General features: G+C 46.4%; 1 protein-coding gene across 1 annotated transcript in view; it reads left to right on the top strand.

Annotated features, from left to right (window-relative positions):
- The window catches only part of LOC138350871 (uncharacterized), an 18,572-nt gene extending 4,162 nt beyond the window's left edge, over positions 1-14,410 (top strand). Inside the window, exons 2-5 of the mRNA XM_069302319.1 lie at positions 2,049-2,237; positions 5,080-5,181; positions 9,698-9,862; positions 13,931-14,410. Of these exons, the coding sequence (XP_069158420.1) occupies positions 2,049-2,237; positions 5,080-5,181; positions 9,698-9,862; positions 13,931-14,410 (936 nt within the window). The remainder of the gene's footprint in view (positions 1-2,048; positions 2,238-5,079; positions 5,182-9,697; positions 9,863-13,930) is intronic.
- The last annotated feature ends 3,436 nt before the right edge of the window (positions 14,411-17,846 follow it).

Genomic DNA, 17,846 nt, shown 5'->3' with positions numbered 1-17,846 from the left:
CCCGTCTTGTGTTGTGTGATGTGTTGCGTCAGGTCCAGTCTTGTGTTGTGTGGCGTGTTGCGTCAAGTCCAGTCTTGGCAGCACTCACAACTGTGTACTCATTAACGCTTAAGTCTTTAAGAGTAAACTTTACAGAGAAGCCTTCTGTGCTGCAGGTGTTTTTGGTCTGGAAGGGAGACAGGTAGGCCAGGCCAGGTAGACCAGGCCAGGTAGGCCAGGCCAGGTAGACCAGGCCAGGTAGACCAGGCCAGGTACACCAGGCCAGGTAGACCAGGCCAGGTAGGCCAGGCCAGGTAGACCAGGCCAGGTACACCAGGCCAGGTAGACCAGGCCAGGTAGACCAGGCCACGTAGACCAGGCCAGGTACACCAGGCCAGGTAGACCAGGCCAGGTACACCAGGCCAGGTACACCAGGCCAGGTAGGCCAGGCCAGGTAGACCAGGCCAGGTAGGCCAGGCCAGGTACATCAGGCCAGGTAGGCCAGGCCAGGCCAGGTAGGCCAGGCCAGGCCAGGTAGGCCAGGCCAGGCCAGGTAGGCCAGGCCAGGTAGGCCAGGCCAGGTACACCAGACCAGGTAGGCCAGGCCAGGTACACCAGGCCAGGTAGGCCAGGCCAGGTACACCAGGCCAGGTAGGCCAGGCCAGGTACACCAGGCCAGGTAGGCCAGGCCAGGTACACCAGGCCAGGTAGGCCAGGCCAGGTACACCAGGCCAGGTAGGCCAGGCCAGGTAGGCCAGGTAGGCCAGGCCAGGCCAGGTAGGCCAGGCCAGGTACACCAGGCCAAGCCAGGTACACCAGGCCAAGCCAGGTACACCAGGCCAGGTAGGCCAGGTCAGGTACACCAGGCCAGGTACACCAGGCCAGGTAGGCCAGGCCAGGCCAGGTAGGCCAGGCCAGGTAGGCCAGGCCAGGTACACCAGGCCAGGTAGGCCAGGCCAGGCCAAATAGGCCAGGCCAGGTACACCAGGCCAGGTAGGCCAGGCCAGGTACACCAGGCCAGGTAGGCCAGGCCAGGTACACCAGGCCAGGTAGGCCAGGCCAGGTAGGCCAGGCCAGGTACACCAGGCCAGGTAGGTCAGGCCAGGTACACCAGGCCAGGTAGGCCAGGCCAGGTACACCAGGCCAGGTAGGCCAGGCCAGGTACACCAGGCCAGGTAGGCCAGGCCAGGCCAGGTATGCCAGGCCAGGTACACATGCAGGCGGACACGTCCTTGAATCCGCCCATCTCACCCGCCCTTGAACCTTACCGTCCCCCCCCCCCAATCCCTGCCCTTAAACCTCGCTACTTGAACTAAAATTACCGTAAATCAAAAACAGAGCAGAACGACTTTAAACTGCTGAAAAAATACTAAGTTGTTACCTGCCATCACTGAAGATGTGAAGAGTGAACCTTGGTAGAGGTTAACTAGTAACCCGAGACACTCTCAAGACGTTAAACTCACTAACTCACATAAAAGTCTAATGAACAAGCACTGCACAATGTAGATGGCCGCACCACACGAGCCAGTTGTCATTCATCTGTGCTTGAGAAACAGTAGTTGAGGAGTCTAGACACGCGGTTCACTGACTCGTGCCTGTCAGGACGGCCGAGATGATGACAAGAGGCCATCAAGGAGTAGAGGTATTGTATGCCATTGTGTTCTTGTGGTAAACACTTGAGCCAAGCAGCCACAGAAGTGGAGGATGTAGCGTCAACATCGCTCCCCCGGGGACAAGGCCTCTCATAATACCGAAGACATGAGACGTTGAGGTGAGTGACCGCTGTAGTTTGTACCTCGCTACCTGCACTCTGCTGCCACTACGTCTGGACGTGTCAATATGAAGCCACATATGTTTACATTGTAATGTATGTAGGACTTGAACGGTTACCCACCTGCTTGATCAGTACCGTCGGAGTACCCGGCGGTGCTCGGGATCTTGCCCCTATTAGCTCTCTCTCTCTCTGAGGGGGAAGCAACAAATGGAGGGTTTATTAATTTAAAAATGAGGAATAACAACTTATTAAAGACTGCCACCATCTTCCCACTAACATACCTGAATGTGTCTAGATTACTGATCTCCCAGGAAGGACAGGCATCAGTGATCATGAACTCAAGGGCAATAGGGACCTTAGTAATATAATTGTTTGGGGAGTAAACCATATAACCTTTACTTTACTTATTGAGAATAGAGGGACTTCAAATTCTGCACAAGAATACCACATATCAGGAGAACACAGCAGTAATAATCAAAAGGGGGTATTAACTAAATACCACTAGATCAAACTATTCTCTTTATTGAAACAGACATGTAAATTTAAATCAAATGGAAATGTATCCTACTCTTTTAAAACATCCTACAGGCAATGGTCTGAAGTACTGATTATAATGAAATACTAATGTGGCACAATACCTTAATACTGCAATGTGCCAAAGATGTTGAGTGGCTTGCCCTCTAGGTCAGATGACCTGTACCCCAGTGGAGCCCCAAGACACACTAACTACAATTTCTCAACAAGCTTTTCCAGTGGAACAAGCTCCACCCATTTGATTGATTGTTGCTCCACCCACTTCTAAGTTTTCCTAAGCCCAATAAACCCCGCCTCTCCAAGTCTAAGAGCCAATGAATTCAGTTTTGCTCTAGGCCCGATGGCCCAGCCAATGGGACATCTAGCACTACCGGGGACTCCGCCCACTAGGCATCCCTGGCACATCTAACCAATGAACCAAAAGCCCCTGCTCTTGGCCAATGAAAAGCCTGACACTTGCCTGGGGCGCCTCTCCCAGAGACTGGAACTAAGCAGTAAACGACCAACTCGTGGGAAACAGGCTGGGCTGTCCACCTAAGGGAAACTTGAGAGCACGATTTTTATGGCACTAGGGTCGCACCTCGAATTTGTCTGCTTACCTGCTTGATACCTGCTTGATGAGGTTCTGGGAGTTCTTCTACTCCCCAAGCCCGGCCCGAGGCCAGACTTGACTTGTGAGAGTTTGGTCCACCAGGTTGTTGTCAATGGCTATGGTGGACCGAGAAGGAGAGGAAATAGTTGGGATGGATGGATTGGGAGGGATTAGAAAAGAGGATTGGAGGGAGAAATTAGGGAATAGGATTGGGACAAGGATTGGTAGAGGACAGGCCTGGGGAGGTCTCCCTACCTAAGGACACCTGACTCCAACAGTTTTATGACTAGGGACGGCTGGACAACAGGGGAGGAAAAGGGAAGGGGGAATGAAGCAACAGGGGGAGGGGGCGAATGAACAAGGCAAGAGGAAGGGGAGAAGGAGAGAGGGGAGAAAGGAGAGAGGGGAGAAGCCATGGTCTGCACAGATCATTACAGACTTAGTATGTGATGTTCATGTCATTGAGTGTACTGGTGGACTCATCGTGCTGAGAGGGGCATTAGCTACACCGTGCTGGGAGGGGCATTAGCCTCACCGTGCTAGGAGGGCATTAGCCACAGTAGTAACTCTACGTGTCTATAGTTACAACATGTATCATTAACATGTATCAGTGTATCCTGTACACATGGAGCGCCATATATGCAGTATACATTTTTAATTAAAACAAAGGGAAGACACTATTGTGTGAACATAGTCTCGTTTTTTTTCTTAAGTGACTTTTGCTCGTGAATTTCGTAACCTCTTGCAACGAATTTATATTTTACAAGAGAATGTCAAGAGATGACGTAATAATAATAATAATATTGCACAATTCTTTACAAAACATTAAACTTGCGCGTATTATGTTTGATATTTACTCTCGCTGGAGTCTATTTAACTTTGGTGCAAGCTTTTGTTTGTCAGTAACTAAATATCTATATCTAAATATATATCTGTAACTAAATATATCTGTAACAAAATATATATGTAACTAAATATATCTGTAACAAAATATATCTGTAACTAAATATATCTGTAACAAAATATATCTGTAACTAAATAAAACAAATGTCAGTAACTAATATTTATGTGCAGATGATGAGTCACAACCCTGGAAACACAAACCGTAACTGTCTCTATTTTCCGCTTGTTACAACTTGTAATAAAGTTGCTACATCTTGGCTTAACATGTTTATGCCGTATTAGAACGTTGTTACAACTTGCTATATTGGTTGTTATAACTGGTTAGGAGGTGTTAAAACTTGTTCGAACGTTGTACCAACGTCGTAGTTTCGGTGTGTGTTTGGCGGGAATAACGTGGCTTAAGACTAGAGATATGAATGATTACCTTACCTTGAGGTGCTTCCGGGGCTCAGCGTCCCCGCGGCCCGGTCGTCGACCAGGCCTCCTGGTTGCTGGATTGATCAACGAGGCTGTTAGACAGCCTGACGTATGAGTCACAGCCTGGTTGATCAGGTATCATTTGGAGATGTTTGTCAAGTTCTCTCTTGAACACTGTGAGGGGTCTGCCAGTTATGCCAATTATGATAAAAGATATCCACTAAATATCTATATCGGAGCCGGTCGGCCGAGCGGACAGCACGCTGGACTTGTGATCCTGTGGTCCCGGGTTCGATCCCGGGCGCCGCCGAGAAACAATGGGCAGAGTTTCTTTCACCCTATGCCCCTGTTACCTAGCAGTAAATAGGTACCTGGGTGTTAGTCAGCTGTCACGGGTTGCTTCCTGGGGGTGGAGGCCTTGTCGAGGACCGGGCCGCGGGACACTAAAGCCCCGAAATCATCTCAAGATAACAATCTCAAGATATCATGGACGAACGTTTGAGGGTGTAAGTAATTCATTATTACCCCAGTGAGAAGAACACACAACTACCTAGTTGATTATTACCGAGTTAGATGAACATCAGTGCTGAGAGCTTTCATAATATTGTGTTCTCTGGTCTTTCCTAGTAACCTAGTATAAAGTTTGTCGTAGCTGTTTATTATCAATTATAAACCCAACCACTTTGACTGGACGGTAGAGCGTCGGTCTCGTTTCATGCAGGTCGGCGTTCAATCCCCGACCGTCCAAGTGGTTGAACACTATTCCTTTCCCCCGTCCCAAGTCCTAAATCCTTATCCTGACCCCTTCCCAGTACTATAAAGTCGTAATGGCTTGACACTTTCCCCCTGATAATTAAACAAAAATTTTATTTTTTTCTAGGAAATAGCTGCTGTATTTCCAAGCCAGGAGTCTGTAGCAAAGTTGTGTATCACTTGGCAGTTGAATTTCTGGCATGATGTAGCCATAGCCGAACAAAATTACGTAGGATATGTGTATTATCCAGGCTAGATGTGGCCGTATCCGGATTTGGGAACGCTACGCAGTTGCATTTCCAGACTCGGTTACTTTGCTACATGTTCACCAAAACCATACACTAGAAAGTGAAGGGACGACTTCACTTGTGTGGTTTGTGGTTTCACTCAGTGTGTGGTTTGGTCAACATACTTCAGCCACGTTGTTGTGACTCCTCGTCTGCACTTTGCTACATGTTCTAACAAAGTCAGAGAGAAAGTGTAACTAGTCGTCAAAGGTTAAACAGCAGCTCGTCGTTTAATGTTTAATGTTTGCGGAGACTGAAGGTTGCCAAAGGCAGCGTCAACGCCAGCAGGAACTCCAGGTCAGCATATTTCCCTCAGCGGGCTGCTTTAGTGTTGGCTGCGCAACCCGTCCTCTTAAATATAACGTCACTTTTCGCTGGTATGCGCGCTATGGCCAAATTTGGACGTAATTTAAAATGAAATCGACTCACAAAAGTGACATACCGTTCCGTTTTCTGTTTGAGTCGTCCGGCTTACTCGGCCAGCTTAGAAGAGGATTCTTTTCATTAACGTTTTTCATAACGTTTTGAAACTTTATGAGAATTTCCTGCCCACCTAACCTATCAGAGGACCCTTAACTTACTGGTGTTGAAAAAAAAATCCCAAATTTATATTCATTTTTTTTTTCATTTTAAAATTACGTCCATATTCAGCCATACGGACAAATGGTCAAAAACGACGTTCTTTTTAAGAGGACAGGTCTCTCATCCAACACTTACCATAAACAGCGCATACAAAAATATGTTATCATAGGCAGCGTGCAATCTCAGTACTGAGTTACCATCTCAACTAGTGAAGGTCGAGACAGGTAGTATGATCCAGTCCGTCTAATTACCCAAAGCCTCCTAGCATTACGTAAGTAATGAAGAAATATGACATGTTCACTCACTTTATTCACTATTCTTCTTTATTTAATGAAGAAATATGACATATTTACTCACTTTATTCACTATTCTTCTTTATTTAATGAAGAAATATGACATATTTATATTGGTGCTGAATGAAGAACATGAAAAAACATTTTTACTCTGAAATAATATAATTTTATAACAAAATTAGACGGAACTAAGTGGCAGGTGACGCCATAAGAAGTCGACGATTCGAGCAACAATGTTGTAGAGCGTCTTATCCAAGATATATTGTTGCGTCTAATTTTGTTATACAATTATACTATTTCAGAGTAAAAATATGTTTTTTCATGTTCTTTATTCATCATCAACATTATTGTGAGTAAATATGTCATATTTCTTCATTCCTTACGTAATGCTAGGAGCCTTTGGGTAATTAGACGGACCCGTACGACCGTCTCTGTCTGTAGTGGTCGAGCAGAGGCAGAATGACCGTCTTCACTCAATCCGTCCTTTGGAGCGTTCACAACGTCACGAAACTGATGTACTAAATTATCCGAATCTAACCGAGGACCCACGAACAGAAAACGGGACATCACATTAATTTTGTGAACCGCAATGATTTTTAGTACATCAGTTTTTGGTCTGAGGGGAGTTATAGGTCAAAGTGCGATGACGGCTTGCTTCACTAGCCAAGATCGAGTACAAGGAGCAGGTACAACCTAGTGAACTCCTCAAGATCGAGTACAGACAGAACAACTGTGGTGACTGGTCCAGGCTGAGCGCAGGTGTACACCTCGTCAAGGTCGAGTGTACAATAAACAGCCACCCCCCCCCCCCACAGCGCCTGCAAATCAATGACAATTTATATTGCAAGTGATTTCACCCCACCGAGCGCCCCCTCCTCTTATAGCTTCGTAATTACAATTGTTACTTAACCTATTATAGGTATAGGTTAAGTAATAGTTGTAATTACAAATCAATAAGATGCTTATCTTAAGATACTAACAAGGTTAGGTAAGGTCGGTGTTTTCTATGAAGCTTTTTAAGGGTATCTATTATGTTTAGTATATCACCTATGCACGTAGTTAATAAGTCAATATTGACTATATGAATTTGCGAGAACGGGTTGCCCCAAGCGCTGTGTTGCGCCCCTCACACAGATCAGTCAGGTCTCAGGGCGTAGTTGGGTAATCACCACATCCATGTCTATTTTCTCATTATCATAATAGCTCCAAAAACGCATTAAATTTAATTAGGGCTTCAATGTGCTTAAGGGACCTGGGTCAGAAAACTAAGGGTATGTTAAGTTAGGTTTGGTTAGTTTTGGTTAGGTTGATCTCTGGATATAAAATAACAAAGTTATATCTTGAAACTATTCGCTGTTTAGGACAAAGATACATTTGTCAGTTGACCAAGAGACTATTAATGGAATATTAATAAGCCTAGAGAGAGGATGGACAGTTATTAGACTCACCAGGACCAGTTCATTAATACATTATCTAAATTCTAAATAGCAATACGATATAACAGGTGTCGTCAGTTGTTTAACCTGAGGACGAAGTGAATCATCACAGGTGTGGTATGGGCCTGTGGCAGCCTAGCATCACCCTCCTGCGCCTCAGAGTACCAGGCCATGGGGCCGCGTAGGGGCGAGGCTTTGTGTGTCTTGGTCGAGTCGTTAGCAGTTAATCTCAACCCTCCCGTCCTCCATACCTTCCCCTACTCCCTAACTAACTATCCCAGCCCCTTCCTTCCCATAAATTGATTGGTGAAGATTAAGCCACCCAAAAGGTGGCACGGGCACGAATAGCCCGTAAGTGGTGGCCCCTTTGAGCCATTACCAGCATTAATAGATGATAGTGGAGATCTGTGGAGGTGCGGCTGCACCCTGCGTGATGGGAGATGTTTCCCATGCCTTCCCATACACCTCGTCCTCCGTATATTCCTACCCCACCTCTCAATCTCACCCTTACCCTCTCCCTCCTCCCCTAACGTTACCCATCCCACAACCCCCACCCACCCCCACCAACCCTCTTCCTAACCGCACTCCTGTGGGCCTCAACCTTACCTGCAGGATTCTGGTATATAATGGAACACACAGTATAATCAGGATAATTGTCCAGGGGAGAATAATGTGGCGCCAATATCCACTTGTTTAGTGTGTGGCTTTAGTGTTGAAGTCACGCGACTAGCAGCCTACTTTACCACAGGACTTGCTAATATGCTAAAAACAATTTAAAATAAGGCTTCGTCAATATAACTATATATATATATATATATATATATATATATATATATATATATATATATATATATATATATATATATATATATATATATAATATAATATATGCATTTAAATGTCAAGTATAAACAAAGGATAGGCTTGTTTGATGCCACGTCCATCAGGGTAAAGGCCAACCCGCAAGTGTATATACACAGAGAGGTGTACACTGCCTCTCACAGTATATACACTCAGTGCTTACTTTATTCCTGAACTTTGTTTAGGACTAAAGTAGTTTATTGGCTGGTTGGTCAGTAAGCTGGTTGTGGCCTTAATGTATACAGAGGGAGGGGGGGGGGGGTTTGGGGCATAAATTTTCAAAGATTAGTGATTGGAGATTGATTAAACTATTTCTGAAAGCTTTATGTATAAATAATTTCAAAGTTTTCCATGCGGTAATATTTGATAGTTACTTTACCCTGTGGGTGATAGTTCTTCAGTTCAATACCCACGCTAAGGAGGCGTGAGGGACGATTGAGGGCTTTCAGTGCTGTTTGTCACGAGACTCGACCATTGTAATTGGTATGTGATCCTCACCTACTAGCGCATTCCCCTGCACACTCTCCCTGACTATACCTCACTCCCAGAACACATTCCCCTGCACACTCTCCCTGACTATACCTCACTCCCAGAACACATTCCCCTGCACACTCTCCCTGACTATACCTCACTCCCAGAACACATTCCCCTGCACACTCTCCCTGACTATACCTGACTCCCAGAACACATTCCCCTGCTAGAAAATGGCTGAGAGGGAGAAGTGAAACTCCACATCATGCCTGTTGTTACAACTGCCTGCTGACTCTCTGGTACAACTCCACAAGTTGTTTATCTCGGGGGACACAGCAGCGAAGACACATCTCGGGGGACACAGAGCAGCGTAGACACATCTCGGGGGACACACAGCAGCGAAGACACATCTCGGGGGGACACTATGATGCTTTCACGGCTGGATGGCAACCCGTGACAAAAAGTCTGCCCCAACATGATGTAAGGTTATTGCGCTGATGACCCATCTCTGATTCGGACTGAAATTATAACAAAACAGAACCGGTCTTAAGAAATCTGCGAATCGTGATTAGGTTCAAGGTTCAATGCCATCGCGGACCACATCCGCCTCGCCAGAGAGGCAGTTGGTCTGGCGGGAACTTGAGGCACCGAGTGTTGCTCTCAGAGAGAGAGAGAGAGTGCATATTAGAAGACGGTTGGTCAGGCAAGCGTGACGAAGGTTAAGCGTGTGCTTGTTCACGACGATTCCGGGATTACCTCTCGGAGAAGCGTGCTGGTGATTGGCTAGATGTTGGCCCCCTAAACTATCTCTTCAGGCTATTCTTCGGGCGCTTACGGCCATCAGGGGCATGCTTCGTGGCCAAGAGCATTCTCCCGTGGTTAATACTTTCCCCAGGCCGGTGGTCTCTGGAGAGGTCACCTCCACTGTCTTACTTATGGTTGTGCGTTGTCCTTGGACACGAACACCGCTCCTGTGCCAGGTAAGTTCACTACGGGCTCACCATAGCCCGTGCTACTTAGAACTTGTTCCGAGTAGCTGAATCTATAACAACAACAACAACGTTGTCCTTCGCGTGTCCCGGGAGACATCTCCCGTCACGCAGGGTGCAGTCGCACCTCCACAGATCTCCAGTATCATCTATTGATACTGGTAATGGCCCAAAAGGGCCACCACTTACGGGTTATTCATGCCCGTGCCACCTTTTTGGGTGGCTTAATCTTCATGAATCTTCGCGTGTCCCTTGTGCTTGGCTTGTGGTTGTAAGAGTGTGACTCTTTCCGTCAAAAGCTTGTAAGAGGGTTTGACCCTTTTACATCACAGGCTTGTCAGTGAGTGTGGCCCCCCTTCCATTACAGGCGTGCAAGAGGAATGCCCCTTCCTCTTGGAAGGGAGGAATGGGGGAGAGAGAGATGGTGGTGGTGGTGGGGTGGTAGGAGTTTAATATTAGCGAGAGGGACTGGGGGAACCCATACAATTGCCACCCGTTTTCTTACAAATTACGTTGCTTTTCGCTCGTGTGCGCTACGGCCAATAAAGGCCGTAATTTGAAAATGAAAAATAATTGAAAATAAATTTAGGAAGGCAAGAAGTTCTCCTAAGTTTAAAAACGTCATGAAAACCATTAATTGAAAGATTGTTCTCCTAACCTAACAACCTAAGCCAGTGGACCCAAAACAGAAAACGGGACATTACGTCACTTTCGCGAGCCTATTTCATTTTGAATTATGACCTTTTTTTTAGCCTGAGTGCGCATACGAGTGAAAAGCGACGTAATTAGTAAGAGGACGAGTTGTAGAGTGAGAGTAGAAGAGCACACTAGAGGGGCCTGACGCCGGCTTAGTGTACCGGCCACCTCGCTGCACGGGTCGTCCACCAGCTGCACGGGTCGTCCACCAGCTGCACGGGTCGTCCACCAGCTGCACGGGTCGTCCACCAGCTGCACGGGTCGTCCACCAGCTGCATTAACCTGTAATAAAGCCTGTGGACTATGTTTAAGCCTACACACATGTCACTTACAAAGGTCACACCTTCACTGAGTCACTTCACTTTCACGCAGATAAGTCAGCTGCCTGAAAGTTTCTTATTTGTTTACCCCATTACCGTGTACATTAACTTCAGTACTGTTATTAACATACTTTATCATTAACAGTTATGTAACTTGTATACATATCCTGTGTGCGTGGGTGCGGGGGAGGCCTCACACAGTGGGCTCAAGAGATGGACCTCTGTGTTTTTTCAGCTAAACTATTTACATTTGCGGTGAATTACTTCCACTTTACTTTATTACTTTATTTAACTTCAATTTAGTTGATGGAGTAACAAGGGCAATACTGTACATATTGCACTGTAACATTAACGTCACTACTCTACTTTTTGTATTCCTCTTGCTACTCCATCACAAAAATAAGTTAAATAAAGTAAAGTAGAAGTAATTCACCGCAAATGTAAATAGTTTAGCTGAAAAAACTCTGAGGTCCATCTCTTGAGCCCACTGTGTGAGGCCCCCTCCCCCCCCCCCAGCACACAGGATACGTACCCAAGTATATAATAAACCGGTTACGTTAAATGCCTTTACGGGCTCACCATAGCCCGTGCTACATGGACACTTCGTTCTGAGTAGCTAAATCTGAAACAACAACAACGTTAAATGCTCGCCAACGTTAAATGCCCGCCATACACAACCTTTGCTTGAAGAAACATCGTGATATTTGCCATTAAACGTAGTATATATAATATGAATACAGACTGCCAGCAGAGGCAGAGGACAAGGATATACCCACAAAATATTATTTCGTGTAAGGTAAGCGGTGGTTCCCGCGTCGAGGAGTGAGAGAAGGAAAGGTCAGTGAGCAGCAGCAGCAGCAGCAGCAGCAGCAGCAGGAGGAACCAAGGGGTCACCACACTCCATCACTGGTACCATCCGGATCTCTGTGAAAATAAACTAGTTCCGAGAGGCTGTGATGCGCCTGTGGCCTCGTGGAGGCGCTGTGTATCTCGCGTCTTGTAAACTCTGGGAGACAAGATTATATAATCTACATTTATATTCTGATATCTTCTGATGAATGAACTAGAACTATTCCTTGTAAATTACACGTGGGAGGGAAGAAGCGGATATACAGTAGGGTAGAGGGTGTGGTGGCGGTCAGTAGTGTGTGGTGGACGGTGGAGCCTACACACTGCTCTTCCCTATACCACATTTGGTACTGCTTCCTTCACCAACCTTTTATTATTTTTAGCTAATGTATAGCATTAACAACATTAGTTTAACTTTTACATTAGTTTAACCTAATTTAATGCTTTAAATTAGTTATTCAAAAAATAATGGGTGAAGATAGCGCTTAGCGCCGTGACTCAAATACTCTATGTAGTAATTGCAATAAAAATAAGTTAACTTAAGTCAAGTTAAAAAAAGAAAACGGTACAAGCACAGAAGAGAAGTAGGAGGCGGGGTCTCAAGAGCTATACCCCACTGTCCTGTAGACACTATTAGGTGAACACAGGCCTGATGGACGGGGCCATACAGCTGTACACGACTGACAACTTTCAACCTCATTATTCCAACACCAACATTTGCAGCTACTGCGACATGTGTAGTGGGGAATGGGCACAAGGGCAGTGTTGTCAGTCTGGCCGGGCACTGACGGACGTTGACGCGCGCCTGACAGAACCCTGACTGATGACTCTGACTGATGACTGATGACTCTTCTCAGCACTGTAAACTACCTGTCTGCTGAGCAGATAAATGACAGATTACTTCTGACAATTTCATTATGTTTATTGAAGATGTGTGTGTGTGTGTGTGTGTATGTGGGTATGTCTATTTATGGACACAGGTTCATGCTTCAGCTCTTGATGCATAAGGCCTTCGGTGGCCTACAGTGGTCTTTAGAGGCTTACAGAGGCATTCAGAGGTCTACAGTGGTTTTTAGAGGCTTACAGAGGCATTCAGAGGTCTACAGAGGTCTTTAGAGGCTTACAGAGGCATTCAGAGGTCTACAGTGGTTTTTAGAGGCTTACAGAGGCATTCAGAGGTCTACAGAGGTCTTTAGAGGCTTACAGAGGCATTCAGAGGTCTACAAAGGCCTTCAGATGTCTTCAGAAGCATGAAGCGTCTGAACGCACGTGTCGATTTACCCTTAACAGTGACTTTTCGCGAAGGACAGTGTTAAGACCCGTCTGTTTTGCGAGAGTGACTGGCCAACATAAATGCAGACTTTGGACGGGGGTTGAGTCAGACCTTGTAGATAGGCCAGGATGGTGCCAAGACCCCTGAGGTAGGCACCCGCCCCCCAACCCTCCAGTGATCTCTGGCGCCGGGGACGCTGCCAACACCACCACCACCAACCTGGTCCCGTCTGTCCTAGCACTGTCTAAACATGTTAGTTAGATTGACACCGCTGTACAACTGTTCATTACTGCCAGAATTTTAACGATTCTGTACCAGTTAGGGATGCTGCTTCTGACTGTAATACCGGCCCCACGGGAGATATCTCCCGTCACGCAGAGTGCAGTTGCACCTCCACAGATCTCCAGTATCAGCTCTTGATACTGGTAATGGCTCCAAAGGGTCACCACTTACGGGCTATTCATGCCCGTGCCACCTTTTGGGTGGCTTAATCTTCATCAATCAATCAATCATACCCGCCCGATCACCCTCCTCCTCCTCCCCCATCACTCTTGAACAAGGCGTCACAATCTGAAGCTTATATTTTATGTAACAAATTCCATTACTGGAAACCTTTTTTGTATGCTAGTTGAACTTTCCATTTGGTGATGCGTACGAGCTCGTTCGCTTATGTATTTGTTTAATCTTAGTAATATAATGAGTGTGCTTGCTTGCTTGCTTGCTTGCTTGCTTATGCATGTGTGTGTGCTTGTTTGTGTATACACGCGTATATATTTGCTCGCGCGCGTCACAGTTCAATAAATATTTAGAAAGCGGAAGGACTAAGTTAGGGGGAAATTTGTTGGAGGATACATTAGTAGTGGCAAGGTTGTAGGATACATTAGTGGTGGCAAGGTTGTAGGATACATTACTGGTGGCAAGGTTGTAGGATACATTAGTGGTGGCAAGGTTGAAGGATACATTAGTGGTGGCAAGGTTGTAGGATACATTACTGGTGGCAAGGTTGTAGGATACATTAGTGGTGGCAAGGTTGAAGGATACATTAGTGGTGGCAAGGTTGTAGGATACATTAATAGTGGCAAGGTTGAAGGATACATTAATAGTGGCAAGGTTGTAGTATACATTAGTGGTGGCAAGGTTGTAGGATACATTAGTAGTGGCAAGGTTGAAGGATACACTAGTGGTGGCAAGGTTGGAGGATACATTAGTAGTGGCAAGGTTGTAGGATACATTAGTAGTGGCAAGGTTGTAGGATACATTAGTAGTGGCAAGGTTGTAGGATACATTAGTAGTGGCAACAGGACACACAGCTGGACTGGGGCCAAGTCAGCCACCACCCATAACACACCCCCAAGACCAAGCTTTCATAGTCCTAAAAACTTGGCCCTGAACTCTCTGTAAGCCAGTTACAGCCCCGCTCCTGTGCCCCAGGTAAGTCCACTACGGGCTCACCATAGCCCGTGCTACTTGCCCCGCTCCTGTGCCAGGTAAGTCCACTACGGGCTCACCATAGCCCGTGCTACTTGCCCCGCTCCTGTGCCAGGTAAGTCCACTACGGGCTCACCATAGCCCGTGCTACTTGCAACTTTTTGTTCCCAGTAGCTGAATCTATAAACAACAACAACAACACTCACTGGATTCGTTTTATCGAGATCCCAAATTAAAAATTACAGACAGATTATATCCTCAAAGATTATAGGCAGATTATATTCTCAAAGGTTATAGGCATATTATATCCTCAAAGATTATAGGCATATTATATCCTCAAAGATTATAGGCATATTATATCCTCAAAGATTATAGGCATATTATATCCTCAAAGATTATAGGCATATTATATCCTCAAAGATTATAGGCATATTATATCCTCAAAGATTATAGGCATATTATATCCTCAAAGATTATAGGCATATTATATAATCAAAGATTATAGGCAGATTATATCCTCAAAGATTATAGGCATATTATATCCTCAAAGATTATAGGCATATTATATAATCAAAGATTATAGGCAGATTCTATCCTGAAAGATTATAGGCAGATTCTATCCTGAAAGATTATAGGCAGAAGTTGTTCTTACTGTGTGGAGGTATTCCTTGGTGGTCGCTGACTGGTATAGCCGGATCCTGTGTTAAAGGGGTCGGGGGTGTCTGCCTACCACAAACCAGATTTAAAGCTGACATAATCCTTGTTCTAGACACGCCCTCAGCTAACCAGGGCACCGCTGTAACCAACACACCGCTGTAACCAGTAGCTTAGTACAGCTGTAACAAGGTGAGTAACAGGTACCACTTTTTTTTTTGTTCAAAAGCTGTGGTAAGCCTGGGGTGGTGATGTAGGGCCTTATCTTTATTTTGTGTATATACAGTATTGATACAGTACTGTATCAGTCCTGATGGTTGATACAGTGCAGGTGGTTGTGGTATTGGGGGCGGGGGGATGTGGGGGGGAGGATGGTTGTGGTGTTGGGGGGAGGTGGTGTTGGTGGTTGTGATGGTGCTGGTGATTGTGGTGATGGTGGTGGTACTGAGGGTGGTGCTAGTGGTTGCAGTGGGAGCGGTGGTGATGGTGCAGGCGATAGTGGTGATGCTGGTCCTGGCGATAATGATGATGGTGCATTTCGAAGTGAAAATGCCGACAGAGGTGGTGATTGTGGTAGTAAATACTGTTGTTAGCACGGGTCGAGATAGTGATAATGGTGGTACTGGTGCCAACTGTGCTTGGCTGGCCCTCCCCCCCTCCCCCTCCCTGTCATGTCATGATTTGATGACAGGTGAGTGTGATGAGTGGAAGGGATGATACTGTGTCATGTGTACAAAAGCTGAGCAGGAATAAGGCTGTGACCCGCAGCATAAGCTCTCGGGTATGCCTCAGCGTGATTTTTGGTTGGGTCGGTTCGCACAACGGCCAGGAAGGCAGAGTTCCCCCATACTGCATCAGGAGCTCAAGTGAGCGTGGCTCCTCTCACGAGAGCTCAATGAGAAGTGAGCGCCGCCCTCCAGTCAATGAGACAGGGTGATGGTGGTGGTGGTGGTGCTACGTCACATTGCTTAGAGCCTCCCTATTGGTTGAGCGCCTGGCCCACAGCCAATAAATATAACCCACCTCTCCTATTGGTCCAATGGATCACGTGGCTCGTGTTTACCAAAACAACACTACACCGGAATAACATAACAATGACACCTGCTACACATATTAATTTACCTAACGCAAAATAAATATTTGGAGGCAGTCATTTGTGTTGGTATAGTGTGTGTATATATCGCTCTAGTGTGTGTATATATGGCTCATATAGGAAGAGCGGGGACACTATTGCCTGGGGATACTACAGTCTGGGGGATACTACGGTCTGAGGATACTACGGCCTGGGGGATACTACGGTCTGGGGGATACTCTGGTCTGGGTATACTACGGTCTGGGGATACTACAGTCTGGGGGATACTACTGTCTGGGGGATACTACGGTCTGGGGGATACTACAGTCTGGGGGATACTACTGTCTGGGGGATACTACTGTCTGGGGATACTACAGTCTGGGGGATACTACTGTCTGGGGGATACTACAGTCTGGGGGATACTACTGTCTGGGGATACTACAGTCTGGGGGATACTACTGTCTGGGGGATACTACAGTCTGGGGGATACTACTGTCTGGGGGATACTACAGTCTGGGGGATACTACTGTCTGGGGATACTACAGTCTGGGGGATACTACTGTCTGGGGGATACTACAGTCTGGGGGATACTACGGTCTGGGGATATTACGGTCTGAGGATACTACGGCCTGGGGGATACTACGGTCTGGGGGATACTCTGGTCTGGGTATACTACGGTCTGGGGATACTACAGTCTGGGGGATACTACTGTCTGGGGGATACTACGGTCTGGGGGATACTACAGTCTGGGGGATACTACTGTCTGGGGGATACTACTGTCTGGGGGATACTACAGTCTGGGGGATACTACGGTCTGGGGGATATTACGGTCTGGGGATACTACGGTCTGGGGGATACTACGGTCTGGAGGATACTACGGTCTGGGGGATACTACTGTCTGGGGGATACTACGGTCTGGGGGATACTACGGTCTGGGGGATACTACGGTCTGGAGGATACTACGGTCTGGGGGATACTACTGTCTGGGGGATACTACGGTCTGGGGGATACTACGGTCTGGGGGATACTACGGTCTGGGGATACTACGGTCTAGGGCTACTATGGTCTGGGTATACTACAGTATATATTGTCATGATACTGTGACCCAACACTGTTGACAATATACTCAAGAACTAGTTACTGTGTGTATACGAACTCCCTCAAAGTAAGGCACAGTGAGGCAGACGGCTCATGCTTAGGGGTTCAGCCCGTCAAGTATGACAGCAACTGACTGGCACTCTATGTCACCTGGCATGGCACCATCTAGGTCACGGTCGACCTAGACGTGCCCTGTCCTAGTTACACTTTCGCGTTACATATTGGTCCTGGGGCAGACTGGGTGAACAGCCATGCCATATGAGTGGGTGAATGTTAACCTTTAATGAATGTGAGAATAGAATGAGTGAGTGTATGTTGAAGTAGAATGAGTAAATGAATGTTGGTCCATGAATGAGTATGGTGGTGTGGGGAGGGTGATAGAGGGTAGGGGGCATGGATGATTGGAGGAAAGATATGATAAACAATTCTCTTGATGGTCAAGTACGTTGTTTTGTATTTCAAGAAACTCTTCCACATGTCCTGAAGAAATATATTATTCATTAAAAGCCTTATTGTGAAGTAAATGCAGTCCTAAGGAACCGAACAATGAACTGAGTGACAGCATACGTAGGAGCTTAAGATGTG

Source organism: Procambarus clarkii, chromosome 47, assembly GCF_040958095.1.
Source record: "Procambarus clarkii isolate CNS0578487 chromosome 47, FALCON_Pclarkii_2.0, whole genome shotgun sequence".
In the NCBI taxonomy this organism is placed as follows: Eukaryota; Metazoa; Arthropoda; class Malacostraca; order Decapoda; family Cambaridae; genus Procambarus; species Procambarus clarkii.
This window is presented reverse-complemented; position numbering and strand designations above follow the sequence as displayed.